General features: G+C 39.4%; 3 protein-coding genes across 4 annotated transcripts; 2 read left to right on the top strand and 1 right to left on the bottom strand.

Annotated features, from left to right (window-relative positions):
• Positions 1–71: 71 nt before the first annotated feature.
• On the top strand, positions 72–11471 carry syt15 (synaptotagmin XV). 2 transcript variants are annotated; one of them, XM_079660236.1, is made up of 8 exons: positions 72–136; positions 5954–6146; positions 6803–6954; positions 7512–7804; positions 9451–9618; positions 10389–10497; positions 10872–11054; positions 11158–11471. In XM_079660236.1, exons 1-8 carry the CDS (start codon positions 112–114, stop codon positions 11295–11297), a joined length of 1263 nt encoding a protein of 420 aa, XP_079516362.1. In that variant the 5' UTR covers positions 72–111; the 3' UTR covers positions 11298–11471. The 2 variants fall into 2 exon arrangements, with proteins under 2 accessions (XP_079516362.1, XP_079516363.1); XM_079660237.1 differs by lacking the exon at positions 72–136 and adding an exon at positions 5674–5874.
• Positions 11472–12145: 674 nt separating this feature from the next.
• nat9 (N-acetyltransferase 9) lies at positions 12146–15111 on the top strand. The gene is made up of 6 exons (XM_079659598.1): positions 12146–12332; positions 12781–12890; positions 13090–13230; positions 13384–13443; positions 14180–14274; positions 14361–15111. Exons 1-6 carry the CDS (start codon positions 12256–12258, stop codon positions 14508–14510), a joined length of 633 nt encoding a protein of 210 aa, XP_079515724.1. The 5' UTR covers positions 12146–12255; the 3' UTR covers positions 14511–15111.
• Positions 15112–18054: 2943 nt separating this feature from the next.
• On the bottom strand, positions 18055–22953 carry lrrc59 (leucine rich repeat containing 59). Its single transcript, XM_079659735.1, has 8 exons — positions 22761–22953; positions 22531–22640; positions 22268–22327; positions 21679–21837; positions 20875–20979; positions 20716–20788; positions 20210–20401; positions 18055–19622 (listed from the first exon to the last, which is right to left on the bottom strand). The coding sequence occupies exons 2-8, from the start codon at positions 22630–22632 to the stop codon at positions 19342–19344; spliced, it is 972 nt and encodes a 323-aa protein (XP_079515861.1). The 5' UTR covers positions 22633–22640; positions 22761–22953; the 3' UTR covers positions 18055–19341.
• Between the last annotated feature and the right edge of the window lie 4505 nt (positions 22954–27458).

Raw genomic sequence — 27458 nt, 5'->3', positions numbered from 1 at the left:
TTAATCCTCGTTTTAATCAGTTTCTAAGTATATTTACAGTTTTTTTTGTGGATTGTTTAAAGTGACAGCAACAGAGACCCTAATGTCCACTCGACACACATCTGTGAAAATATGAGGACTGCAGTGGAAGCCACTAGTGAGTTGAGTTTTTTTTTCTGCGGTGAATGAGAGAGAATGTGCCTGCTCATCTGAATGGCAACGCCTGAATGGTCAAACCTCACCACTGTGGTTCACCAAGTTTACACACAACTCAATTTTGTGTATTTTTTTCCACTGTGAATGGGCTGATAGTGTGGGAAGAGAGCGAGGGAGAGTTATTGGGGTTTTTGAGTTGGTGTTTATTCACAAACAACAAACATATTTCAGCTGAGTCACCTCCTGTGGAATTATATGTGTAAATATTTGAGTGTAAATGTGTTTACCCAGCAAAAACTGCAAAAACTAAAGTGCACAAAGCGAACTATTGACAGAAGTATTGGCTTTTTACTGGAGTACATAATCATTGTCAGTATTGGCAAAAAACAAATTCTGTGTGAGGCTCAAGTAAACTTCAGAAGTATAGTTATGATAATATTAAGTTTACTTTTTACTTTCTAAAAACAACAAATGTCTACTTGAAGGTGAATCCTTACTACTGAACCTTGATTTATGTTTCATTCAGGCATATTTTATTAGAATATTAACTGTAGATGAAACAAAATTGATCAAATATATCTGAAAAACAAGCATAGCGAGAGCTCCTCCCAATGCAATATGGTCTCACTAAATATACTACCAATTACATTTTGGGAGAAACATTTTCAGTCAAAAGTACCTTTTAAAAGAGGTACATCCATATCTTTATTGGCGTAACAGTATTTTAAGCAGAATAATAGTACTGCATAAACATAGCCAAGTAGTGTTGTTGCGCTTTTGCTATTTGTACATCAAACCATAATGTGTTTAAAATTGCCACTGTGGCTCTTGGGAAAATACATTGACCTCAAAATGTAATTACAATGCAGTTTAACTGGAAACATGATCAAGTTAATTGAGCTGAGCTTCATGTAGAGTTTATTAGTAGAGCTCTGCAAATTCAGGACCGGATCAGCCATGATTTATCCAGAGTCAATAATAAGTCTGGTCTCCAGGCTCAGTCATCTTCATTCCTGGAGCTTCCACACCATCCAGGCCTCCTCAGTGACCTCTTCTTACCACTCCCATACAAGGTTGATTTTGGATGTCTGCTGCCTTCATGTCCGTAAACCTCATCATCTTCTATTGCATAAGGTGCCTCAGCTCTGCTTAATCTACGACCAGCTTCTAATCTTCCCTCCTTTTGGCCTCTCCCTTCCCCCTCAACTTCACTCCATCCTTCGTCTGCCTCTCCCATCCCTGTAAAAGTTGAGGTAATAATCGTCACAGGCGGAGGATGTTCTGGGGCAAAGACCTTCACCACATTCGATAGGAGAGGAGGCATCGGTGCTTTTTTCTTCTTCGAGGCGAGTTTTGGAAATCTGGGGCTGTTCTGGATTTCCAGGTGTTTCCGTATGGCTGTGCTGAGCTCTTGCGGATCCACCGACGCTCCGTGAACATCCCATGTCATCCCGTCCTCGTCCCACTGCACCTGCTTCATGCTCCCCCTCCTTCCAAACTGGTCCCTTTCCACTCCCTGGAAGATCTTCATCTTTAGACACGACCTCCTCCTCTCATGGTGGTGCAATGACGATGTTAAGTTAACATCCCACGTCGGGTCGTCTCCTTGCCTCTCCTCCTGCTCCTCACCCTCTCTGCTGTTGGCTGGGAACATGCTGGAAGTCGGGGAGACCAGGTTGGAGTTGGACCCCACTAAAGTCTTCAGGTTCAGTCTTGATCCTGGCGGCGAACCCAGAAAGGAGTGGGAGCCCATGTTGGAGGTGTCCCTTTTGAGGCCCCACAAGGAGCCGTAAGGAGAGACCGTCTGCACCGCTGCGTCTACCAACTCGCTCTGTGTCGTCATTGTCCCTTCCTCCCTGAACTCCGGAGCCTTTTTTATGCTCTCTCTGTTCAAGTTGCACCTGCAGCAGTCGCCCAATAGAGAGTCGCTCAAGGAAGAAACCAGGGGTGACGTCCAACCCCGGCTTTGTCTCTGTTGCCATGGCAGCTCAAGATGGCTGACTGACGCTCCTCTTTCTGATTCCTGTCCGTCTGCTGGTGAATTAGGCGTCTGGTAGCCTAACATTTTCCCTGGGCTCATCACTTCTCCACCCCGTGAAAACTGTGAGCCTCCAGGACTGTACAGCTCTTCTATAACGCCATCGTCAAGGCCTTCAGGATCTGTTGACGCACCTAACCCTGCTAGGCTAACAGATGATGGTATCGGGGATGGGAATATAAAAGAAAGCGAGTTATTCTCCAGGAAGCCCTCATCCTCCGTGTTAGTGGGCTGCAGGAGATTGGGGGAGTGGGATGGGGAGTGGGATGGGGAGTGGGATGGGGAGTGGGTTGGGGAGTGGGATGGGGAGTGGGATGGGGAGTGGGTTGGGGAGTGGGATGGGGATGGGGAGTGGGTTGGGGAGTGGGATGGGGATGGGGAGTGGGATGGCAAGGGTGACGCGGTCAGAGCACGCATTGGTGACTGAAGTGGGGATTGCGAGGGCACATGTAAGTCTACCTGATGCTGTGGGCTCAGCGTAAGTGTTGAAGAAGAAGAAGTTAAGACATCTTCAGTTGCCTCTAGCGGCGACATGAATGGAGAGTAAGTGGTCATATTGGAAAAGGGAGAGCAAGGGGTTTCCTGGGTTAGACTCGAAGGGCGTGAGGTCCCATCTTTCCACACAATCGTATCTGGAGTGCTGCTGCGACTGTGTGTGCTGGTGCTGCTCTCACTCCAGCGATGCATGTTGGCGATCCAGCGCTCGCTGAGGGCGGGGGGGCTTTTGTGCATGTCCGTGTTGGCGGAGTTGATGTGCTGCCACATGCGAGGGTGCAGCTTCTGCAGTGTCACAGAGTTCTGCTCAAGGTGTGTGTTGGTGCTGGAGCTGCGTCTCAGGTCCATACCGATCCAGGCTGGGTCACGCATGTGCGGCGGTGCCGTCGCCATGACCACATCCATGGAGCTCTTGGAGAGGGATAAAATGCCCGTATGATCATCTCCATCCTCTGACACCATACCGTTTGCTCCACTGGAGTAGGAGACCGACTGACTGACTGAAGACCAGACCGGCTGGTAGTTTTCAGACACAGGGTGCCCGGGCCTCGCCATGGCAACACCACAAACCTGCGAATAAAGACATACCTTAGTGTTTAATTGATCTTTCTCCATTGACCTTCCATACCATTTGGGTTTATGGTAGCGTAGGTCTCTTTAGCTGTTTTCGAATAAATAGAAAGAGTTGGAGGAAAGTACATGAGGGTGAAAATGCCAGTTGTAGATGCATGTTACATGTTAAAACATATTCCAGTTTGGGATCAATAAAGTACCTCTTATCTTTATCTTATGTTGTAGAAGCATGTTTTGACGAGGCTTATTGAGCCTAAGATATGATGACCTGATTCTTATTATGGTATACTCAGCTGTGATTGGCTAGTAGGTGGATTTTGTTCCCGCTGAACAGAGTAAGGCTAACTTCCCCAAATGTTCTAGTCTGTATGCTAAACTAAGATAACTCCCTGGCTCATTTGTCTCATACAGACATGCGAGTGATATCAATCTTCCTATCTCTGCAAGAAAGCACATAAAATATATATGTCAAAATGTCAAATGTAACTATTCCTTTAATCTTTAATACCTTTCTGACTGAAACACCCCCTGATCCCACTTAACACACTCACAAACACATGCACACAAACACACACACAAACAACCATACCCACAGGCATGACCAGATTAGCCTAATAGGATTACACAGTCCAGATTATTTGATCATTCAAACAAATGTTGTTTGATCGAAACAGATTAAAAGAGCAGGAGGGATACAAAAAGACAGTGACAATGAAGAGACAATAATAAATTGCAATTATGTAATAACCGCTCCAATAGCATTTTTCCCCTTATTTACAGTTTCTGTTTATTTATGATTTAAAAATACACTTATACCAGCTCTTCATTCTCTCTCTTCCTAAAACCAACACTTGTACTCTGTCTTATTTTGTAGCACAGAAACATATGAATCCATATTGAGTTTAAAATAGCTACCAAATCCTCCTCTGTCCTAATGTGACCCCCCAGTGTTTCCACCACACCTACTTGTAGTGTGTTCGCACTGGAAAAATAAAAAGCCAGTTAACCCACATATCTAGTTCAATATCAGAGAAATTAAAACAAATATAATCTTACCTTTATGTTCACACCTTCTGTTCTGTTCCTCTTCCTTGCCACAGAGCAGGTTGTGCTAAATGGCGTCTTTCCTACCTCCCGTCATTCCTCCCACTCTTTTTCCAACTTTTCTAAGAATAATTCTCTAATTTACAGCCAACTTCAAAGCCTTAAATATTCTGACTAAGTCTTCTCTCATAAATGGACTTCATGTGAAGTGGTCTGCGATGTAACAATGAGAATATCTTTATCTGAATGTGTACATATACGTGTGTAAAGGAGAGAGGGCCATTACTCCACCTTTAGCTCTGAGGATTAGCTGTCATCGCATTAGCTGCTGTCCAATCTCTGAACAGATTGTGTGTGTGGGTGTATGTGTGGCTAATGAGCATTTGATTCTCAGTTAAGATCAGATCAGTGTTAAGAGCTGTCATGTTGCATGTATACTATTTGGTTATTAACATATGTACTGTATCAAATTCCATGGCAATCCATGAAATGTGATACAGGTTGTGACACAGTTAAAACTTAAAACCATAAACATTAACCTCATAGCGATGCTGGAGAAAAAGTCAGTGGATAAAGGTAAGAGTAGGATTCATGGGTACTGTGGATGTCTGTCATTGCACTTTGCACTTTAAATTCTTAATCAGATATTTCAGTTTGGTTGGTGAAGTGTTGCACTCACTCCCTTGATGTTGCCAATGCCAGACCAAAACTGTGCTATTTTAGTAACTTAAAGTAATAACTTTGAAGATTTTGATCTAAATAAATGTTGGTCAAGTTGCTGTTTCTTGTAGAATCAGGTAACACAACAGTTATTGAAGCTATGACCCAGTGGTGATAGTACTGCAATATGTAAATATTTGCATTAATACAAACTTAAGCATCATTCTTTCAAGGAAAAGTTTCAAAAACGGAAAAAAAACTCCTGCTTCTGCAGCTATTACATTTAAAGCATTCAACTAGCGTTGCAGGTTTACCTTAATTATAAATTGTCACAGGAAATGAAAAGTGTTTGACAATGAGCTTGACACTATAATTAATCAACAAAGGGTCTACAACCAGATGTAACATCTTCCCTCTTCTCATGGTTTCTCACAGAATGATGGAAAAACTACAATTATTGCCAAACGTCTTATTTTTAAACTACAACAGTTTGTTTCAAAAAATGTAATATTTGTTGATTAACCAGGACTGAAATCTTAAGGATGTTACTTTAATTTCAAACTCTGTACACCATGTAATGCATTCTGTATGTCCGTCATGTCATTTGTTATATTTGTAAAAATGATGGACCGATTAAGTTAATGAGAAAAGGCCAAACGACTCCCAAGAAAATAAAAATGCATTAGAGAATCTAAAAAACAACAGCATAGTTCAAATGATTGGCTTTAATGTGCACTTTTGGTAGCTTGTAAATCCTAAATTAGTGGTATGGTCCTTTAAAGGGGTGCCCCCGTGTAGCCACAGATAACAGCTTGCTGAGAACCATCCAGCTGTGTCATACTCTCTACACACTGCACACACTCTTCACTGCTAAAGAGACTAACATTAACAAGTGCTTTAGCTTCAAAACTTTAAAGCAATCATTGCAGGTAAGCTGTACACTGACTTAAAAGATATACTCTAGAAAATACTCTCGCTCTTATGACCTTTGTATATGTGGTTATTTAGACCAGGTGTTACTCGTGGCTGTTGGTCTGTCTGTGGGTCTCCTGCTGCTGCTGGGGCTGATGGTGTACTACCTGTGGAGGAGGAGGGAGAAGAAGAAGGGTCGGAGTCAGTACGAGGAGCTGCTCTCTACCGCGCCGTCAGTACCAGCATGCACTGCTCCGGTTATCCTCGTGTCTAAGGAGTCCTGGATCAGGTCAGTAAAAAACATGAAAGGAGCAAGAAGGGTGCTTGAATTGCAACAATTGTGGGGAAAAACATGTAGCATCTTAGACCCTGAAACCACTGCTTCTTAGAACAAATATCTCAATGAGGTTCTTGAAAGTAAGGGACTTGCAGTCTTATTTGATTACAGTGCTTAGTTCAATACTCGTCAATTATGACATTCAGGTTCAACATGACCATTGCCAAGGATGCTCTGATCATAGAACCACGTCAAATCATATTAAACATCAGAAAGAAGTCTGAAAATAAATACAGAGTTCAGTTTTCTGTCCTTGAATTATTTTCAATAGCTTCAATTTCATTTGAAGTAATACATTCAAATCAATGCAGTATTGTATTTTTATATTAGACATGTAGGAAACAATTATTTTTTAAATAGTATTTTTGTGTAATTTGAATTTTATTAGAATATTTAAAGAAAAATCTGCATTTGTTTTTGTCTATTTTCTGTCTATTGTTTTCAGTAGCTTCCATATCATGTGACCTTGCAACTCAACATCAATGCAGCTTTGTTTCACTCAACTGGATAAGTAGGACACAGCTCTTTGTGTAGTCTAGTCCACTTTTTAAACACTTTTGTGAATATTTGTATATTTGTGTGTTTGTTTGTGTGCGTGCCAATTAAAGGCCAAGTGAGATCCCTTTCACCTTGCCTCCTCGCTTCACGTCACAAAATCATGCTGATCCCAAAAATGAGGAGGAGAAAGAAGACAAAGAGGAGGAGATGAAGATGGAGGCCCAGAGGCCACTGGCCCATCGTGGGTCACTCTCAGTAAGGAGTAAGTCTTTACTGCCTCTGCATTGTTGACACTGGTTGTGTACAGTACTTTTGAGTTTTGGTGTGAAATAAAGTCATTTTTAAATTAAATTCAGATATAATACAGGGACTAACTAATGCGGCCTATTAAGAGAAAATGACTTTCTACATGACACATAACACATCACTGGATTGAAGGGGATATTGGATTTTGGGGTGGGATAAAGGTATTTCAATTCAATTCAATAGCTTTATTAGAATAATTATAACCTTACTGACATACAGGATTGCCAAAGCTTTGTACAAGTGTGACATCTATACATAAGTATACATTTGAAATGTACTGTTAAGTTCATAAACATTTTGAAGAAATGCAAGAATAATAGGTTTTCTTTACACGAAAAAAATATTTTAACATGAACTAGAAAATTCATTTAAATATAAATAAATCAAATATTATTTTACTACCAAAGACTATAAAAAAACAATTTAATAAAAACACAATATATAAGGAAACTAAACTATCTCTTGTATAAGTTATTTGGACCCTACACACTCCCTAACATGCGTCTCCATCAGTGTGGTACCCGGTGGGCACGGTGCTGGCCGGTCTCTACTCTTCCCCCCCTCTGAACGAGGTGGTGGCCCCCCCTCCCGGCATGGCCACCCGCCTCTGCTTCTCCGTGGAGTACCGGCACAGCGCCGAGCAGCTCATGGTATCCTTGCTCCGCCTCGCCAACCTCCTTCCTCGTTTCCACGGCAACGTCACACTGGTTGAGATCCGGCTTCTCCCTGACGACCGGCGGCCCCGCCAGGCCAAGGCCCGAGGCACGGGGCCCGACCCTGAGTTCAACGACTGCTTCGTTTTCCAGGTGAAAGCATGGAAGGCTCACCGAATATTTGATCATTTGTTTCACACACATAAAAATCCCACTGTATAAATATGAAGTACATGCGAAGATGTGGAACAAACATGATGGCTTTTATCAGGGCCGGCCCTAGACTTATGGGGGCCCTAAGCGAGCTTTGGCTAACTACACACAACACGGAACCAACTTTTGTCTTATGATGTTAGCGTAAGCACACATATTGTATAAATAACCATGTAAACACCGTGGACCTATAGGGGGGTCTGGGGGCATGCTCCCCCGGGAAGATTTTTTTTGAAATATTGAAGTTAAAAGCATCAATCTGGTGCACTTTGAGAGCAAAATTAAGAGATCTATGGATACATCTCTCAACACCCATATGAAACAGAACTGTGAACAGATTTTTCTTTATGGATATTTTACAAATCACTTAAACTGTATTCTTGTTTTGTCATATAGTATTATTTCATAACTTTTTTTCATTTATTCTCTCTGGCTGTCCATCTCATAATGTTCACATAGAAACTAGCTGTCAATAGGAATATCATTCAGAAGAATTATAATTTCTTGCAAAAATCTGTCACAAAAAGAGGTTGCACATTTAAATTCAGGTGTTGTTATGGCAACATCAGTGGCCAAACAGCCACATTTACTGCTGCAAATACGTTCAAACATGCTGTTGACACGCAGTAGCAACTATGCCACCATTTCAGATGACTTTTTCTCAGAAATACTGTCACATAACATCCATATATTTCAGGGCTAGGTTGATGCTTAGCTAAGCTAACTATGAAACACTTTAACTGACAGGACTCCGTCGAACAGTAAGTCAGCATTTCCCAGAGAGCTTTCTTTGAAATCACTAGGTAACGCTAAAAAACATAACATTTAAATGACAACGTGTTTATTTAATATATCTGGCTAGCTATAGCTATAGCTACTTGCTAACGGTTTAGCTTACCCCTGCGATTCAAAGTAACGTCAACGTAGCTGTAATTTATGCTTTGCTTACATGTTCGCATAACTTGGAAGTTAACTGACATTTACAAACCATGTTTACCTGGCTCAAGTGGTGGCTCTGGGGTTGTTGTGTGAGCCACCACTTGAGAATTGTCATCTTTTTTAAGAACAAATGTTCTTCTGTCCATCTTCAAAAACTCTGAGTCCGACTGACAGTTTATTTTAAACATTGTCACAGCTCACAGGATAGGTAACTGTCATCCAATAAGATAGATGTTTATTTCCATTCAACTCTCTGGTTGGTCTGGTGTCTTGCCTCTGTTGCATTCACTGAACAAGGGAAATTACAATCCTGCCATCCTCTCTAGTTTCATGATGAGGTTCAGGTAAAGCACAGTTAATGTATTACATTATTGACTCATAATACATGACTTTGAGAGTAGGCAATCTAGGCATATTAACAACATTAATTAAACATACTTATCACGGCGACGGTGTACTGAGATTTTTTTTGTTTTTTGCTAGGGGGCCTCTTAGTGGCTGCGGGGCCCTAAGCGGCCGCTTATGTCGCTTAATGGGTCGGGCCAGCTCTGGCTTTTATAAATAAAACCCAGGAGAACATACAGAAGGCCAAATGTAAACACACAAAACCACCATTTCATTGTATGCTCTTATGTTTCCCTGCACAGGTTTCAGGTGTGTGTATGCCTCAGAGCACTCTGAGTGTGTGTGTCCTCAGTGTGGGGCAGGAGGGAAAACGCCATGCAGTGGGCAGGGTGCTGTTTCCTCTAGAGGGGGAGCTCGCTGGGGCCGGCAGGGTGCTCTGGAGGGACCTGGAGACAGAGGACGACACACAGGTACCAGGCTGTAACGTTTACTCAAGTGCTGTACTTGAGAACAAGTTTAATATGCTTGTCTATGAGTATTTCCATTGTATGTAACTTTACACTTCTTGCCAATTACATTTGACTGACAGCTTTAGTTACTTTTGAGATTACAATTTTTCATATCAGTCCACTGAAAACCATTTATATGTTGATGTGTTGAATTTGAATCTTTTGGATGAACTGAAGGAAAAGGTGTTCCTTTAAAAGTTGAGAAAACTCTTCTTAGAATTCCCCTATTTTTCAAAATCCACTTCTTCATGTCTTTTATACATTAATATGTGTCCTCTCTCTGTTAAGAGATTAGGACAATTTCAGGAAAAAAGACCCCCTCTCTTTTTGTCCTTATCCATCTATATAAAAACCTGTCTGAAAATGAGCTGATCAGATGTTGGCCATGTTGTGATGTCACAATGTTTTTTTGGTTGTGCAAGCATTAGCCAATAACAAACTGAGGGGGATTATGGGATGCTACAATGATCTGTCTGGTATTTTGAGCCAAACTTTTCACAGACATGATTCTTATATTCCTGAGACCTATAATATATTATTGAAAAATAGTATAATAGTGGACCTTTAAGCTTTAATAAACTTTGATGGAAAATGCTGGAGTTTTTCACGCTGTGGTTTGAGTACTTTTAATGAACATATCTTCCACCACTGCCAGGTAAACACATGAATAAATTGCTTACATGTGCACAGAATTGTTCCTGGAAGCTTATAATCTTTGTCTTCTCTGTCAGTGTTCAGAGCTGGGTGATGTGCAGATATCCCTCAGCTACAGTCCGTCTCTGCAGCGCCTCTCTGTGGTGGTTCCCAGGGCTCGAGGCCTGCAGCTGCTCACAGACGCAGGTACGAGGGGTTTCATGTAAGGGAAAATCATGGTTCTGACTCTGCAAACCAAACTCTATGGAAGCTCACAGTTATACAAGAGGAAAAAAGAAGACCCCCCCCCCCCATTATAATGACAAATGTTCTCGAAATAATGACTTAGTTGCTCAGAATAATGACTACTATTATTGAGTGATAATAAGTCAATACTTCACTTAAAATAAAGAAATCTATTCATTTTTAGATATTATGTTGATAGTAAGTTAACATATAAAAAACACTCCTCATTTTTCTTCTGATATTATGTCAGTCTTTTGAGATACTCAGTCATTATTTGGGGAATATTAGTAGTCTGAAGTCTGTCAATGGAGTCACATCGCCTGTGTGCTTCCCAGGTGTGTGTGTCCAGGTGAGTTTACAGATACACACTCAGGTGGTGAAGATGAAGCGCAGCTGTGTGGCGAATAGCGAAAACGACCCCTGTTTCGACCACAGGACGACGTTTAAACTGCGCTCGCAGCACCTGGACGAGGCCTGTCTGAGATTTGAGCTGCAGCAGCCGAACCCCGTCCTCCCAGGTGAAAAGGTTAACATAATGTGCATGCTATCTGCTGCATTAGCTTCAGTATCAGGTCAGTGTGTATTCACCCTGGCTCTGCTCCGTCTTCCTTGCTCCCACAGAGCCTCCTGCCCTGCTGGGAGTGCTGGTGTTGGGTCCCTTCATGTACGCTAAGGGCCCGCAGCTGCAGCACTGGATGGACATGGTCAACACACCGCAGGAGCCGGTCCAACTGTGGCACAAACTGAGAAGGGCCACTTAGTACACATATCACACACACATCATGCATATATTTAGGATTGTCAAAATACAATTCTTTGCCTGCCTAAGTTTAATAAAGGAACACGTTCTCTCGATTTCAATATTTTTGCAACTGCTGATTAAGAACCTTGCAACTTTACAAGGCATGTAGGTGGAATAAAGCGACCAGAGCGACTATCTTGTCTTTTCTGTCATCCTTTGGGTTGATATTTTATAAACTGAACGATAACTTAATCAAAGTTATTTGTATTATTACTGTGCAGACAAAATAAGTTTAATTCTTTAAAACATCTGAACCAGATATTTTTCTAAAGATATAAAGTTAGCAAAATCAATCAAATTCAGGTAAATTATGCTTGATACTTGAATAAGCTTTGAGAAAACTAACAGCCTTCATCACATATTTTAAAAGGTTTTCTTTTCTTTTGTTACATAAAGTGTTGGCAGCACATTCCTTAAAACAGGAGCCTCAAATTGTTTCTAATAAGGGGAAATATGAAGGGTCTATTTTAAGTTTGTTATGCAAATACGTCTTCTTTATTTAGATTTGTTAGAACATTGTTTCAACTTGAATTAACTGAATGTATTTGAAAAGTGGCCTTATTAACAGATGAATACTACTGTGTAATATATGTTTAGATATATATTTCAGAATTACAATATAAGCCTGAATTTGCTTAGGGCCAATTAAAAATGGACAACCGGCCGCAGTTGTCCCCCAGGCCGTAGTTCATGCCGTAGTTGGACAGCCTGAGCTTTATGAATGAAAGCTGAACTCGGTACTTCCGGATGTCGTCCAGCAGGTGGCGACCTCCTCCAATGAATGAGTGTGCGCAGCCGCAGTTTTGGGTTTGAACCGGAAGTAAATGAGTCGCTGAAATCATGGGCCTGATGCGCTGATGCTGAGCTAAACGTTATTTTATCAGTCATATCGGTGGTTCATATCCTGTTATAACAACATGAAGATAAATGAAAACACGTTACTGGAGGGAAAACAAGTCGTGTTGGTTCCTTACAACGCAGAGCACGTGCCCAGGTATTACTAACAGATGCTGTCTCTGTTATCTTTATTATTACATTCAGTCTGTATCTTTTATTCTCATTTCTGCGCTTTTGTGTTTGCATTTTTCTCAGCTCATGTCTTCTTAGTGTTTCTATTATTACCTTTACATTTGGCCGTTTTTTCTTTTGTGTTAAATCAATTGCAGATGGTACATTTCCTTTTAAGAGTCTGAAATGAAATTATTTAGTGTATGTGAAAGTAATTTACTTAAGTATTCCCCTATGCGATTTTATATTTCTACTTCTACTATACTAGACTTTGGAAATACTGTTACTCTTTATATGACATGTTACGTTTTAGATCATAATTATAAAATGTAAATTAATCAATTATAATATTTACTGATGGACAAAGAGACTCAGCAGAATATCAAGTAATTCAAGTAAAGCCTTATTCTGCATGTTATGTCTGTCTGTTTCAGGTACCATGAGTGGATGAAGTCTCCTGAGCTGCAGCAGCTGACCGCCTCAGAGCCGCTCAACCTGGAGCAGGAGTACGAGATGCAGCAGAGCTGGAGGGAAGATGATGACAGTAAGGGCTCGTCTTCCTGCAGGGTGCACTCAGAAAACACTTTCATCCGTTAAAAATGCTGCAAAGCGCCATATTTACGAGTTAACTTAAATCAAATATCTTAAAATTAGATCTTGAATTGATGCACATGTACTATTTCCACATTTTGGTTAAAAGAAAACCGGTTTGAATTGAAATGTTTTCACTTAAATCTTTTCAGAGTGCACGTTCATCATCTTGGACAAGCAGCGGTGGGCAGACGGCAACGCAGGGGAGGAGCAGTGCATGGTGGGAGATGTGAACATCTTTCTGACGGACCCCACAGACCCGTCCCTGGCTGAGCTGGAGGTCATGGTAGCAGGTGAAGGGTGGCGTCTTATCTAAAAGCAAAGGCTTTCCAAACACCTACAATCATGTTTTTTTATCATTCTAACCATTTCCCTCATTTATGTCAACACTAAAGTCGTTGTATTCTGAATTCTATGGTACTTATGAAGTTCTTTGGTTACAACAGAGCCAAGTCACAGAGGCAAGGGCATCGGGAAAGAGGTGACGCGCATGATGATGAGCTACGGTGAGCATCTTATACAGTCTTTCAGGGAGGGAAAATAAATAAACATGTGCTGTTACTTAAAGCTCAGAGACAGTAACAGGTTAAAGCCACTGTGTACAATTAGAGGATTCCTTATAGGGTGCAACTTCGGTGCACCCTTTCCCCCATGGTAACGGTAACTAACTCTCAATCATTTACAAATATTGGAAAAAAAGAGAATTGATGTACAATATATTTCCAATTCCCACGATTGTTACCAATACATTGTGGAAGAAATATGTGCCCAACATGCTTTGTATGTATCGAACTTCTTGCATTTTCATAACCTTGTGGAGTTTTGGGGTGATTTTTGAGAATAAAATATGCCTTTCAAAGTGTTAGATTGTCATGTTTCTTTGATTCTCAGGTAGTGTAATCTGCTACGACCATCATCACAGCTCCTGTCTTCACTGAAAATGAGATACAGTTAAATCACTTGCAACTGACTGATTAGGACAAAACAACATCTTGTATGAGGTTTATGAAAGCTTCACATTAACCTTCAAATGAATCGTCAGATATTTTCTTTTTCCCTAGAAATATTCTATTAAAATTCCAACACACAGTGGCTTTGACATAGTTTGAGCTGGAAAGAAAATATTTCCGCTATAGCTTTCTGTCTATAATTCCTTCCTGACTCCCTTGAGACTTAATCCAGCATCTTGGAGTAAACTGCTTACAGATTGTGATTAACAGTTGTCATCTTGTCTTCCACCAGGAGTCACTAAACTCGGTGTCAAACAGTTTGAAGTGAAAATTGGTCTGGACAACCAAGTCAGCATCGCCATGTTCAAGAAACTCCACTTCCAGGAGGTAATGAAACCTTAAAGTCATTGTGTGTGATTGCTCCAGAATAATTTAGTAAGTGAATCCACCCATCGTCTTCCTGTCTGCCGCAGGTGTCGGTGTCTAAGGTGTTCAAGGAGATGACCCTGGAGATAAGGGTGGACGACTTGGTCCGGGCGAAGCTGCTTCACGACACGGCCCACATGAAGGAGAGAGACTACGGACAGACCTGCAGGAACAGACAGGAGCTGGTTTCCAAGTGAAGAGCTGAGCTGCCGTCACGTCCCACACAACACTTCCAGCTTCAAAGATTATCATTCTGAAATGTGGTGCGTGCTTGGACATTTACACACATCTGTAGAGACGAGAAGCACATTTGATAGTGAGGAGGTACTGGTTGTTTATGTTAGTATTTTATGTTGGGATGTATTACTAATATATTTCCCACCACTTCATTTCAGAGGGGAACATTGTACTTTTTCCTTCATATCTGACAACTGGGGTTACTAGTAACACAATGGTATGTTGACACAACAACATGTTATTCAATCTGCTGCTAGAAAAAAAAAAGTGTACTTTTGGCAATATTTTGTGTATTGCAGATCCATTTTTTAATCCAACATAAGTTACATTTCACGTATTTTAAAACATTGTTCAGGATCTCTGAAAACGTACTTCCCACTGTTTTCGCTCTCCCATTTTTTCTTATTATATCTTCAACTTATTTCATTTTCCGTTTTATTCTCTCTTATTTGAAGACATTGAACTCTCCTCCTGTTTTTACTACTCTATTACTGATTTTTTCATGCATATGAGATGACATTTAACTGCAAAGACTTGAGTAAAACATCTGTAAAACTTTTACTTGTAGTGTTGTGTGTTTCTGTTTCGTGTTGCCCCTTTTTCCAAATGTATTCCACCTACGTAGACTAAACAAAATTAAAATAATATCACGTGTTACCAAGTGAGCTTTAAGGGTGCGGGAGGTGAATTGTGTTAAACTGATCCAGGCTGGCTGTTTCCTAGCCATAATCAGCAAGTTTTTGTTTTGAATCTTGATTAGTCATCCCTTTCCCTGAAACATTTGTGGGAGAGAGAGAAATGACATATCAATGATCGTCCGGTGGTTTTGAATATGTTTGTTTCTAGCGGAAGTTAATCATTTTATTGGGGTTGGTGTCCAATTAAATCTTCCACAATTGACAATACAAAACTTCTAAATGTAGCTTTTACAAAGCATTAAGGATCCTAACATCAGTGGACTTGGAATTACATATAAGCAGGGTTAGGAGTAAACCTTTTAAGTGCATATTAAATGATGTGGTAAAGAGTGGCATTTTCCGGTGCACTAGCAGTAAAGGCTTGACTGCAGTAAAACACATCTGTTGTACATTACTACAAACATATCTGTCTCTTCTTTCTCCTAATTGAAACATTAGTCTGCTATCTTACTCATCATTTTCTCGCTTTAAAACCAAAAGGCTGCTGGGTAAGATCAATTTCCAACAGCAGGAGCTTTATTGAACAGCTTTTATATCACACTAATGACCCAGAGTGTGTATTGGAATAATAGAAGTCTGACTTTCAAACCTCAGTGTGTTTTTCCTCCTGTTTCAGTTTGAACGTTTTAGACATTCATGAAGGTTTGGGAGGGCTATCTGGGATGTACGTTACAATAACCCGTAAACTAATCTGGGTACCACTTTACAACTACCCTTATAAAGGATTCATAAAGGGTTTATAATTAGGTTAGAATTACATTACATTTAGCTGATGCTTTTATCCAAAGCGACTTACAGTTAGTGCATTTGACCAGGAAGATACAAACTTGAAGAAAACAGAATCATATAAGTACATCAGCTTTCATAGAGTTAAAACTTTTCAAGTGCTACTCAACTGGCTTTAGATAAACCAGTCCTTTATTAGTATATAAGTGCTCTGTTAGTAATTTTTTATTAGAATTAGGTTGTAACACTTTATTAATCATTAAGAACCATTTAGAAACCAGTTCTAACATAGTTTTCGTACTAACACAGGCGCACTATTTGGCAAGATGACTAAGCCTTATAGTGGCTACTAAGCGAGAGTCAACTCATTGAGCAACAGATACCAAGGATGCTAGCTCATGAAGAAGATGAAGTAAGCTACTGTAGGTAGCCAATATAAGGCTTAGCAGTACGGATAAAAGTGGGCTCACTATTTGGCAAGCAACCGGTCACAGTTGCCCTGTTTATCTCATGTCTTATAAAAGCTTATTAATTATTTATAAAGTTTTCACAACCTAATTAATAGATGAATTACAAACTATTGGTAAACCCTTTATAAGGGTAGTCTTATTGTAAAGTGTTTCCTAATCTTGGTATCACAATATGAAAGTAATTTAACCAGATTACATTACTTTGGGAATAAATCATTAATCAAATGCAATGCCAAGAAGTCAAATCCAATCCTATATCCAATTCTATAGCACATTGAAACAGAGTTGAATATACATCAACAACTGTATAAAAACATAGCATAAATACATAAAAACAGACAAGACATGAAACAAATGTAAAACACGAGACAATGAAACCAGATCAGAAGCCACCGACAGAAAAACTCTCCTACATGATGTAAAAACAATACAAAACACTAGTAAGTTAAAAACCCAAATGTAAAAGCACAAGTGTCATACCTGGCCTGTAAAAGCCAGGGAAAAGAAGTAGGTTTTTAAACGAGATTTAAAAACAGGCAGAGTTGGAGCAAGTCTAACCTGGAGGTTAGAAAAGACAAAATACTGTACATTCAAAAAATGGTTTGAACTTAAGTGAACTATGTATGAAAACAGAACAATGTGAGGAAGAAAAAGAAAACCTGCCTTGCATTAAGCATATTCATCCAGTAGCCCATAGAGCAGAAACATGTTGTACAGTTTACAGTCATGTTGTTGTTGCTATTGGTCCCTTGTTGGTTATGCTACACCATCGGGAAAAGTTCCTTTTTGACATTCGACATACTACACTATTATGTTTCTTCTGGAAATGTTTACATATTACACTGTGAACTTTTTTTCAACATTTGAAATTATGCCTTTTTTTATCAAATACTACGATGTTTTTCAATTTGTTTCTGATATCTTCAACATGCCATGTTGCATTTCTGATATCTTTTTGCATACTATGCTATGACGTTTTTTCTCATATTCTTCTAATTACTATACTATGATTTTATTTATATATAGTCTTTTTCCCCTGCTGCTTTGACATATTTTATTACTTTTTCTATATTTTCAACATACTATTTTATGCCGTTTTTTTCTAGTTTTCAACATACTACAATTAAGTCTGTGACAACCCTGTGGTTGTCCACCATGTGGTGCTGTTGGAATCTGGGTTTATCTTTGTAATCAGCAGTGATGAGATCCACCTGTGGCACCTGGCTCCAGCATTTAAGAGGGCTGCAGAACAGGCTCTCGCTCTCTCTCGGCTGCCCTGCTCGGTGCAGCAGGACGCCGCTCCTCTGTTTGCATTATTGTTGGTTGTAACCACTGTGTTGGGTTAAATAAATACTTGTTTTGGGCAACTCCTGTGTGGAACTGTTGTCCTTATGTTACAAGCAGAGCCAGCTTGTAACAAGTCATACTGCATTGTGCCTTTTTTTGTACAAGCAACTAAACAAAACTAAAAACCTAATCCTGTAGGTTCCGTTTAAGCAAAACATTATTACACCCTTTAGTCATTGTCAATTAATCACATTTTGAATACAAGTCCTAACTAGTCTAACTCAACTCAATTTATTTTCTAGTAATAAAAACAGACCCAAATATTTGTTGCAGTGCATAGCCATTTATTATCGAGGACAATGTTTGAGAGCATGGACAACGCTGTACAAGAAGCACAGCAGCAGATGCAGCCTGCCAAAAATGTTGCTTTTATTTTTATATCGAAAACTTAAAACATTAAAGAAATCTTGATAACCAAATAATAAATCAAGCAAATAATCTGCAGATTAAATAATATTGAGAATAATTGTAAATTGCTGACAACACAGTGTCTAAATGACCTCAAACATATATTTTTGAATTGTTGTACTGCTGTAAATTAGCCGTTATTCACTCATATGCTGTAATACTGTCATGATTAAAGGCTCATGAATCAGTCACATTTGGTCTCACGCATCAACACTAATTTCTGTTAAGAGGAAAAACACATTCCTAACCATCCAAATCCGATTGTACTTAGATGCGCTGAATAATGAATCCCACTCGATCATGATTTAGGCGTGCTGCCAATTTCATATTCTTAGCATAGGTAACGCCCACCATAAGGGCAGTTGTTGTGACGTGTGCAAATACTCTGGCACACGCCCAACAGTTAGAGATCCAACCAAAGCAAGGCGGTACAAGGTGAACATTTTACTTGAAGAAAGTTGACAGTATTATAAACAAATGCAAATATCATAATCCAAAGGGTTTCTGAAGTCTGGGTTGAATCAATGATATTATAATTAATTAAAAAAAATTAAAAAAAATCAATTTTTTCTTATCTTGTTTTAGATCGCTCTCAAATTGTCGAATTTCGGAAATCATTGGGTACTAACTAAATAAAAACTAATCGTGGATACAAAATAAAAACAGAATTTTTGTGTTTTTGTTTGTGCATGAGGCCCATTTTGAAAGCTGGGTGATCGGGTTGAACTGATTTTAGCCTTTAAAAAACAGAGAAGGCCACAGATAGCTTCCACTGCACATGCTCAGACGGCCACCTGTAACACCAGCTCATGCACTACTCTGACTGGCAGCTATCATGTGACCCGGCACTCCAGTGCAGCACAGATAGGATCGCCTGACATTCGCTGTACGTTGTTTTTACAAAAACAGGCTGTAGTACAAAGAGGGTACAAGAATGACAACAATTCCATAGGAATTTAAGGCGATTTCATCTCGTGTCCATCCCCCTTTTGTCTATCTGAACCTCCCAACACACCAAACAGGGTGAGGGGATGCAGGGTTGCACATCTTAATGATATTGAGCATGTACAAAAAAATCCCAGGATTCACAGATGGGAGAGGAAACCCTGCAGCTCTGTGAGTTGATGGTGGCAGAGGAGAGTTTAGTTCTTAGATGCTTGTGTTGATTCAAGAAACTCCTTTGCTGCAGAGGACAGATTCTGCACCAACTGCCGGACCACGCCCTCCTGCTCTTTGGCCCAGGATAGGCCGTCGTCCACAGCGACATTGACCGGCACGCACATGGCTTCCTTCTTCAGGTCGGTCAGGCGGCAGGCGGCTGCGACTCCAGCCAATCCCGTCAGCAGCAGGAGGAGGAGCTTGAACACCAGGCCAATCAGAGAACGTCTGGGTTTGGGCGCTGTTTTCTCAGCAGCTTTTTTATCTGTTGAGATGAGGCAGTGAGTAAGAACAAATCCTTTAAAAAAACTACTTTGAAAGATTTAAACCTGGCTTTCGCATTATCATCAACCAAATACACAAACCATCACAATTGATATTTGAGAGTCAGCTGTTAAACACCAATATTATCAATGCAACATTTCCCAAAATGATATCTATGCTTATCACAAAGTCCATCATGAATCATGCTCGAGTGCTTCAATGCTGATTCTATTTAAACTGTCTTTAGTATCATCAAACCACAGACTTGTATGGATTCAAAAGAAATACATTTTATTTTAGCACACGCTTGTACTTTTCATATTGGAAAGTTCTTCATATCCTAAAAAACAGTTAGATGCTTTTATTATGTTGCATGAAGTTGGTTATTTCCTTTATGCTACACTAGGATATTTTTAAAGTACATTTTTACGACATACTTTGAGATTCTTTTACACCACACCTTTATAAGATGAGTTTTTTTGCTTACTTTACGACCAGCGATTGTCTATATATATTTACTTAATTGTGTGCTTGTGTGGCTCTCACTCAGGTTTGGTGGTAGAACCTTAAACAAAAGCATTATCTCACCTGCTGCTAGTCCGTTCTTTTTCTTCTTCTCCTCGTTCTTCTTCTTCTGTTGTTCTTGTGCAGCCATGGCCGCCTTCTGAGCGTTGTACTCTTTCCTCCTCTTCTCTTTCTCCTCCGCCTTCTCCCGTTTACGAGCCTCCTTTTCTTTGGCCTCCCGATCCTTCTGCTTCACCTCCCTCTTCCTCTCCAGCCCTGATTGAAGGAAGTGTTATAAAGAATGGAGGCAACTATTAACAATCTTTGTGGTGGAACAAGTGATTTTAGTAGAATTTGCTATGCACAACTAGGATTTTGAATGTAGGACTTTTATTTGTTCTGCAATATTCCCACGTTTATTGATGTGAATGAGACTGTGTCGAACACTTTGATCAAAACGGCATGTCATAAATGATACCAGAGTTTTAGCTGTTTTTCTTTACTACAAATCTGAGTGAACGTTTAATGCCAGTTGATGAAAATGTTGAAAACATTTTGAGGCTGAAATAAAGAGATGTCCTGACACCCACCTTTTTCCTTCAAAAGGCGTTTCTCTCGTGCACGATCGACCTCATCCTGAAGTTCTCTCATGTGCTGCAGGACCTGGAAGAAAATGTCTTTGGTTTAAGATACTAGAGAGAGAATGCCTAATTCAACTTTTCAAAAGTGTTAATCTCTCCGTCTCTCACCTTGGAGGCACACTGTTTGCACTGCTTCTCGTCCAGACAGTCTCCTGCTGCCTTGGCCAATTCAGCCTCCAGCGGGTTATCCTTCAGATCGCACCACTTCAAACTCTAATGAACAAAAATCGACCAAACACAACCACAATGCAATACTGTCAGAGATCAAATCAAAAACAAGAGACACTACCTAAAATATTGTGGACTTAAGAATGTGAAGTTGAACTACATTTGAGTCTCCATGGACATCAATTTCTTACAACCAACAAGGTAATAACATACAGAGGCCCTAAACACATAGAAAAAACTAAATATCTTGTGATCTTGAAGTTTATTGCGCCGGCCGAAATGTTCTATAAATGGAGTCTGAGTTTGAAATGTATAACTTAAATAATTCCTGTACTGTCATTTCAACACATAAACATAATGGTCTCCCTCGGGTGCTCCACCTCCTCCTGTGTGCACTGGTAATTTGTGAGCATTGGAACGTTTTTCTTTTGTCCATATCCACTTAGGGGCTCCGTAATAAAATGATGACTCTAATGAATATGTACTTTGAGTCGTTTGAAGCTTCAATTCATGTCTTTGAATGTCAATCATCGTAATTTTTGATATGTTCACACTGCTCACTATCTATCAGATATAGCTGAAATCCAGGAGTTTAAGACGAGCAAAATTAATTAAAAAAAGAGCATTTGCACACTCAAACTTCACAAGGACATTTTAAATAAGCAAGATTTAAGTCTGAGACCTTCTTCCAGGCGTGACCTTATCACTTAGGATACAAGAACAGTGCTAGTGTGTGGCACCCACTCTGAGCTGAGAGAAGCTGACAGGCAGGACAGTCAGCTTGTTGTTGTACAGGTCCAGATGCTGAAGGCTGGTCAGGTTCCCCAGGTCATCTGGCAGACAGGTCAGCTGATTTTTACTCAGATCCACCTTCACCAGGTGGGTGAGGTTGCAGAACTCTGGCTACAGGAAGGAAAAGCAGCCAAAGTAATAAGAACTAAAATCTTAATATTCATACTTTGTTATTGACAACGCTGGGCAATCTGCAGGTTATGTTTAAGGTTAGAAAAAGTGTAATTGTTCATTATATTGATCTATAATCATATTTGCTAAAACAAAAATACAGTGACGTCAGTTTTAATTTTATATGTATGCATCCCAATTCCAAACTTGGAGCCTCGGAGGGATTTAGAACAAACTCCATAAAAAGAACCCTTTAACATACGATAAATCATTTAACAAGGATGTACATAATAACATGGATTCAATTAATCCTCAATTCATTTAGAATTGTTGTGTTTAAGATTGAGGGATATAACACATTTAACAATAATTAAATATTAGGCAAATGGTGATTTAAGTATTTAGGTGAATAATTAATGTTCGTACTTACAGGAAGTGATGTAATGTTGTTGCAAGACAAGTCCACTACAGTTGCTTTGGTGAATAAAGCCTGTTGGGGATAAATAACAGACCAATCAAATGTTTCGAGTCAATTCAGATTTAATTACGAATTGAAACAAAAATCATGCAACCAACCACAGCATGGCAGCATTATGTTCCAAGATACACCACATGTATACAATGTATACAAGACATTTATGTTTAATTTGATAACATTTTCACACAATAACTGAGACACGAATTGTAACTCACCAGCTCTCTGACAGGCACCTCGGTGAGGTTACACAGGCTCAGGTCCACCTCATTCCCATTGATTTTATCCTTCAGGTTCAACACTTTGCTGTTTTTACTCATTATGGAGGCTGTAGAGTACATTTGAAAAATAAACACTGATAAGAGGGCATTTTGAACACATTTAAACAGACTGCTGTTCCTTCTGACTAGCAGAGAGCTAACATTGACGTCTCACATGATTTGCTCACCTGTTATACAAGCGGGGACACAACTGTGACACACGAAGGAAGTGAAATGAGTGGTCCCAACTCCTAAAGGTGGAGAAAGTTAGTGGAAAGGCTCTGAGACGTAAGTAAGACAGTAGTAAATGATTTCTGACTGCCTCTATGAAGATCCACGTCACAGACTGAACGACAGCGAAGGGAAGATTAAGCGATCAGCGCCCCCCGCAGCACTGGAGGACACACAGCAGCGACGTTAGGGAACAGACTCTGTACAGAGGTGGGGGAAGTACTCAGATAATGTACTTGATTAAAAGTACCAGAGTCTAGGAATACCAGTGGTGTACTGGTATTTACTAAATACATTTACTCAAGTATCGTACTTAACTACAATTTTGAGATACTTGTACTTTACATTTGTTGCTACTTTGTACTTCTATTACAATTCAGAGGTAAATCGTATCTCCACTGCCTTTATTTAATACCTTTAGTTACTTTGCAGATTTTGATTAATGATGTGAAATAGAAACAACACTTAAAGAAGACTTTTAAATAGTTAAGTAATTGCTCATAGTGATGAATTCACTTTTTAAAAATTAAATGTAGCCTACTGTACAGCTCCCCTTCGCGCTGAGGAGCACTTTAGTGTCTTTCAGCTTATTGTTTCAGTTTTTTGTTTTGGTTCTATCTCAGTCATTGCCCATACACAGACACACATAAAAAAAACAAAGAGAAATAGGTTTTATTTTATAACGTTTATTTTTTTTTGCATTACAGCGAGTCTGTTACATCTCTTTAGAGCCAGCAGAAAGTAGATATCAGGAGATCATGAGAACAGAAAGCAGACAGAGTAATGTGCATTATGTGAAAAACCACAGAAAGACTGAAAACAATTATTTATAAAAAATATTGGAGATATTCAGAATATAACAGATGAGTAAACAATTATTAAAGTGGCACCTGACAATTTTTCAAGTTTTACATGTCAAAGGTAATTTATTTTTTGTGCAAAAAAACTTTACTGCAATGTGCAAAGCATGCCGGTCGAAACCGGTGTAGAGCACAATATGACGGGTTTAGGAGTTGAAACTCAAAGGACAGGACTTGAGAATTGCAGGTCTTGACTATAGTCTAACTTGTGGCCCGTACTCGTAACAATGAGTTGATCACTCCTCTTTCTCAGCCTCCATTGAAAAGATTTTAAGAAATGAATTTTCGTTCATGTTAGAGCATTGGCTAAAGGGGAGGCAGCATTATGAATCGAGCTTTGATAAGACTCCTGCAGAACAAAGTAGTGAGAACGTAAGAATGTATTATATGGGTTTGCTGGAACTAAATTGAATGCTTTTTTGTTTTTGTCTTAAATATTTTAAATCTGTCATTATTACATATTTAAAAATGTTGAATAGATTATACCCAATATATTAAAGTACACAGTAAAGATACATTTCTGTTGGACAACTTTCAATGTTGCACCTGCAAGCTTAATATTTAAAAATAGTTGTATTTGTGGACTTTTTGTTTGTGTGTGTTTGATGCAAACCATTGTTTGAATTAAAACATGCAAATGTAATTTCTGTGTAGTTGTAACACCACTGAAGGATTAAATACTACCTGAACGGCCACATATACCTTAATCAGGAAAACTATTGTTTAGGTGATTATAGACAAGTTTGGAGAGAGGGTAGGACACAAATTACTGGCACCAACATTGTGAGGGCAAACACTTTGTAATCTCATCTTTGCCTCTGCACAAATTGACCAGCAGCACTACTTGCTGTCAGTATTAGGAGTTATTTATAATTATTTTCACAATTTTTCTACTTTTCTCCAAAGAAAATACAGACATAGGAAAAACACAGTGGCAGCTATTAAATAGAAAATAAAGAAAACTTTGTAGATGGTTTTCGACACTCTTGTCCAGTAGCCAGCGACTTAAAGAGTTTGAAGAAAACATGGTTAGTGCATTTAAATGTATGTATTAAGAGGATTTAAATATAGATTAACGTCCAAACCTGTTGAGGGGAATCTCACCTCTAGAACTTTTTTGGAAGCTGTCTTTTTCCAGTTTGTCCCCAAAGTCATTACTCAGGATTTGGTCTTTATCTGCCTCATTGTCTTTTTCGACCAGATGCATGATCAAAATCGTCTCCATGAGGCTCAGCATCATTAAACCAAAGATTCCAATGCAGTAGACCACTGAAGGAGGAATGCCAACATCATTATTGTTGACCAATAACCACCCAGTACACAAGCACAGAAACAAACCCTGTGCTGCTTTACCTATAAGTGGGATCCTGTTTGAAGAGGCAGGTAGAATGTCGTTGAGAATAAGCTGCATCACAGTGACAGCGAGCAGCACAGTGACCTTGAAGCTGAGCTTCTCGCCCCCTTTGTGTGAGATCAGGAAGGAGGCCAAGTCCAGACAGAAGAAGAACTGGATGGGCACTAAAACGTTTGCGATGTAGAGGGCAGAACGCCTCTTCATATTGATCTGTGAAAAGAGATTCAAGGGTCAGGTGTTAAAAACTAACCCAACCTTAGACTTTGCTAAATAAAACCCAGCATTGCTCCTAAACTCTGTTTTGAGTGACAGAAGATAGATTATGCACTTAGCTGTAGGAATGTAAAAAAGGTGTTTTTAGTATAGAAAATATATGAAAAAAACAACATAGTATAGTCGGTTGCAAGTATGAAAAAAAACATATAGTAGAGTATGTCCAAAGTATAAGACAAAACTAACAGTGTATGTTTAAAAAAAAGAAAGAATGACATAGTATGTCGAGACTCACTAATTGGAAAAACTACAGTACTAAGTACTTTTACTTACTTGATAAACAGAGCATTGAGCAGCTCTGTGTTTCATTCTCAATACATACTTACAGTGTAAACCAACATGCTTTGGTTGAAACCAAAATTGTCAACAGTTTTTTTGTTGACTGTCATGTCGATAAACAGCCACCTGCATAATCCTGCGAGACCAGTCAGCGTTCCACATGGGATCTTTCTCCGGAACAAACTGCAAATCTTCATCTGAGGTGGGAGGTAAATATAAAATGTGAGGTTTCTTTGCACCTTAACATCAAGGGAATGTAGAGTATTTGTTTTCAGGTGACATTAAACTGTTGGATTCAAACTAAATGAAAACAAATGAAGAGGTTACAGGCTCACCCAAGTGTGTGACAGACTTGAATGACAGGGTGCAGCTCTGACACGTCGAAGGGAAATTGGTAAATATGCATCCTACAGGTACTGACCAGCACCATATCATTCCTAAGCATGACCGTACCGTTATTCTCAACAATGAGTTGAAGACTTGGGAGGGTTTTATCCTTCTCTGTCCTGTATGAGAACAAAGTCGATTTTTAGAAGCTCAAGAAAATAGCATCAAAAATGTAAAAATGTGATATGTATATTTAAGGAACACTACTGGGAAGCTACAGATTAAAATTCAAAATATAACAATCTGGGAAATGTAACAATCAAAGGGTATTTAACAAACAATATGTTCTATCACTGTTATTATTGTCAGTGTATGTGGCTTTGGGAGGGTGAGAGCATCCACACATTGCAACTTACATCTCTTCAATTGTTAGATCTGGCTGCCATAATAATTTAGTGGGAAGATAAATCCTCTCAATACCACAGAATTCATCAGGGTTCCAATTAAGGTCATAATTTTCCCAGGACTAAAGAGGAGAACAAGGGAGGAATTGCATTTCGAACTAAATTCATTTGGGTTTTTGAACAGTGACAGATGTGAAGCAATTCCATTTTTTTTTCATCTTCTTCATCATAGAGATCTCACCATATCAACCCAAAGGTAAGAAACAAACCGCCGTCTCTTTTCGTCCTATAAGAAAAATAATATAAATGCATTCAAATCTTTCCAGCCAGACAAACCTCGCACAAATTCAGTGTTAGGGCCTGTGGCCAAATAGCTTCGCCCCCTTGATTGATTATAGAGAGCCGAAGCCCCTCCCTTTCCGGTGGACCTCCATGGGACCTTATTTCGGAAAAAATATGTATTGTAGACAATGGCGAGAAATAAATTATCTCTCGATCCCGTCGAATTGTGCCTAACTTTTGTGTTCCTAAAACTGTACTTTTAGAAACAAACCTACACTATATTCACAAGCTTCTCAAGCAACAAAACAAGCAGTACATTCATTAAAAGTGAATCATTTAAAATATAATCTCTTAGGCCCGTTAAAAACGCAGCTACTGCCCCGCATCCGAAGGTGAATTAGCTTCCCCTGGGAGCATTTCCCCTTCGACTAGTTTTGTTTTTACTAAAGACGAGAGCTTGAAACAAAATATTAATAAAACGCTTGTGCGTTCGATAAATACTTTAGATGTTATATTTATTATATGCCACTTATTAGCTACATGGCCCTAAACTGTAAAGTTATACAAGCATTTGTACCAGTGCTTTTCACAATAGACTCTTGCAGGCCAAAGTAGCTGGAGTAACTCAACAAACAAAACAGACATATCTGAGAAGTGATCAGGACGAACAGAAAGAGGAAAATAAAAAAAGAGTACATGAAGACATTAGTGAAGAAGAATACATTTATGTGAGGAATAAAGATGAAGTGTCCGAAAGAAGGACAGAGGCAGTGATCATGAGGCAGATGAAACTCCAGATGGACCACATGGTATGTTTTTATTCTCCTTGCATGCATAGTTCAATACAGCAGCACAATCTAGCAGTTCTTAGTATTG

Source organism: Notothenia rossii (assembly GCF_949606895.1).
Source record: "Notothenia rossii genome assembly, chromosome: 11".
Lineage (NCBI taxonomy): Eukaryota > Metazoa > Chordata > Actinopteri > Perciformes > Nototheniidae > Notothenia > Notothenia rossii.
The sequence above is the reverse complement of the archived record's forward strand: the minus strand, read 5'-3'. Positions and strand labels throughout refer to the sequence as shown.

Coding starts and splice junctions, on each gene's coding strand:
- lrrc59 (XM_079659735.1), bottom strand. CDS start 22,632: ATGAGTAAAAACAGCAAAGTGTTGAACCTGAAGGATAAAATCAATGGG. Junction 22,328..22,530: donor AGGTGCCTGTCAGAGAGCTG/GTGAGTTACAAT, acceptor TATCCCCAACAG/GCTTTATTCACCAAAGCAAC. Junction 20,789..20,874: donor GCAAACAGTGTGCCTCCAAG/GTGAGAGACGGA, acceptor ATTTTCTTCCAG/GTCCTGCAGCACATGAGAGA.
- nat9 (XM_079659598.1), top strand. CDS start 12,256: ATGAAGATAAATGAAAACACGTTACTGGAGGGAAAACAAGTCGTGTTG. Junction 13,444..14,179: donor GCGCATGATGATGAGCTACG/GTGAGCATCTTA, acceptor GTCTTCCACCAG/GAGTCACTAAACTCGGTGTC. Junction 14,275..14,360: donor AGAAACTCCACTTCCAGGAG/GTAATGAAACCT, acceptor TGTCTGCCGCAG/GTGTCGGTGTCTAAGGTGTT.
- syt15 (XM_079660236.1), top strand. CDS start 112: ATGAGGACTGCAGTGGAAGCCACTA. Junction 6,955..7,511: donor TGGGTCACTCTCAGTAAGGA/GTAAGTCTTTAC, acceptor CGTCTCCATCAG/TGTGGTACCCGGTGGGCACG. Junction 9,619..10,388: donor AGACAGAGGACGACACACAG/GTACCAGGCTGT, acceptor CTTCTCTGTCAG/TGTTCAGAGCTGGGTGATGT.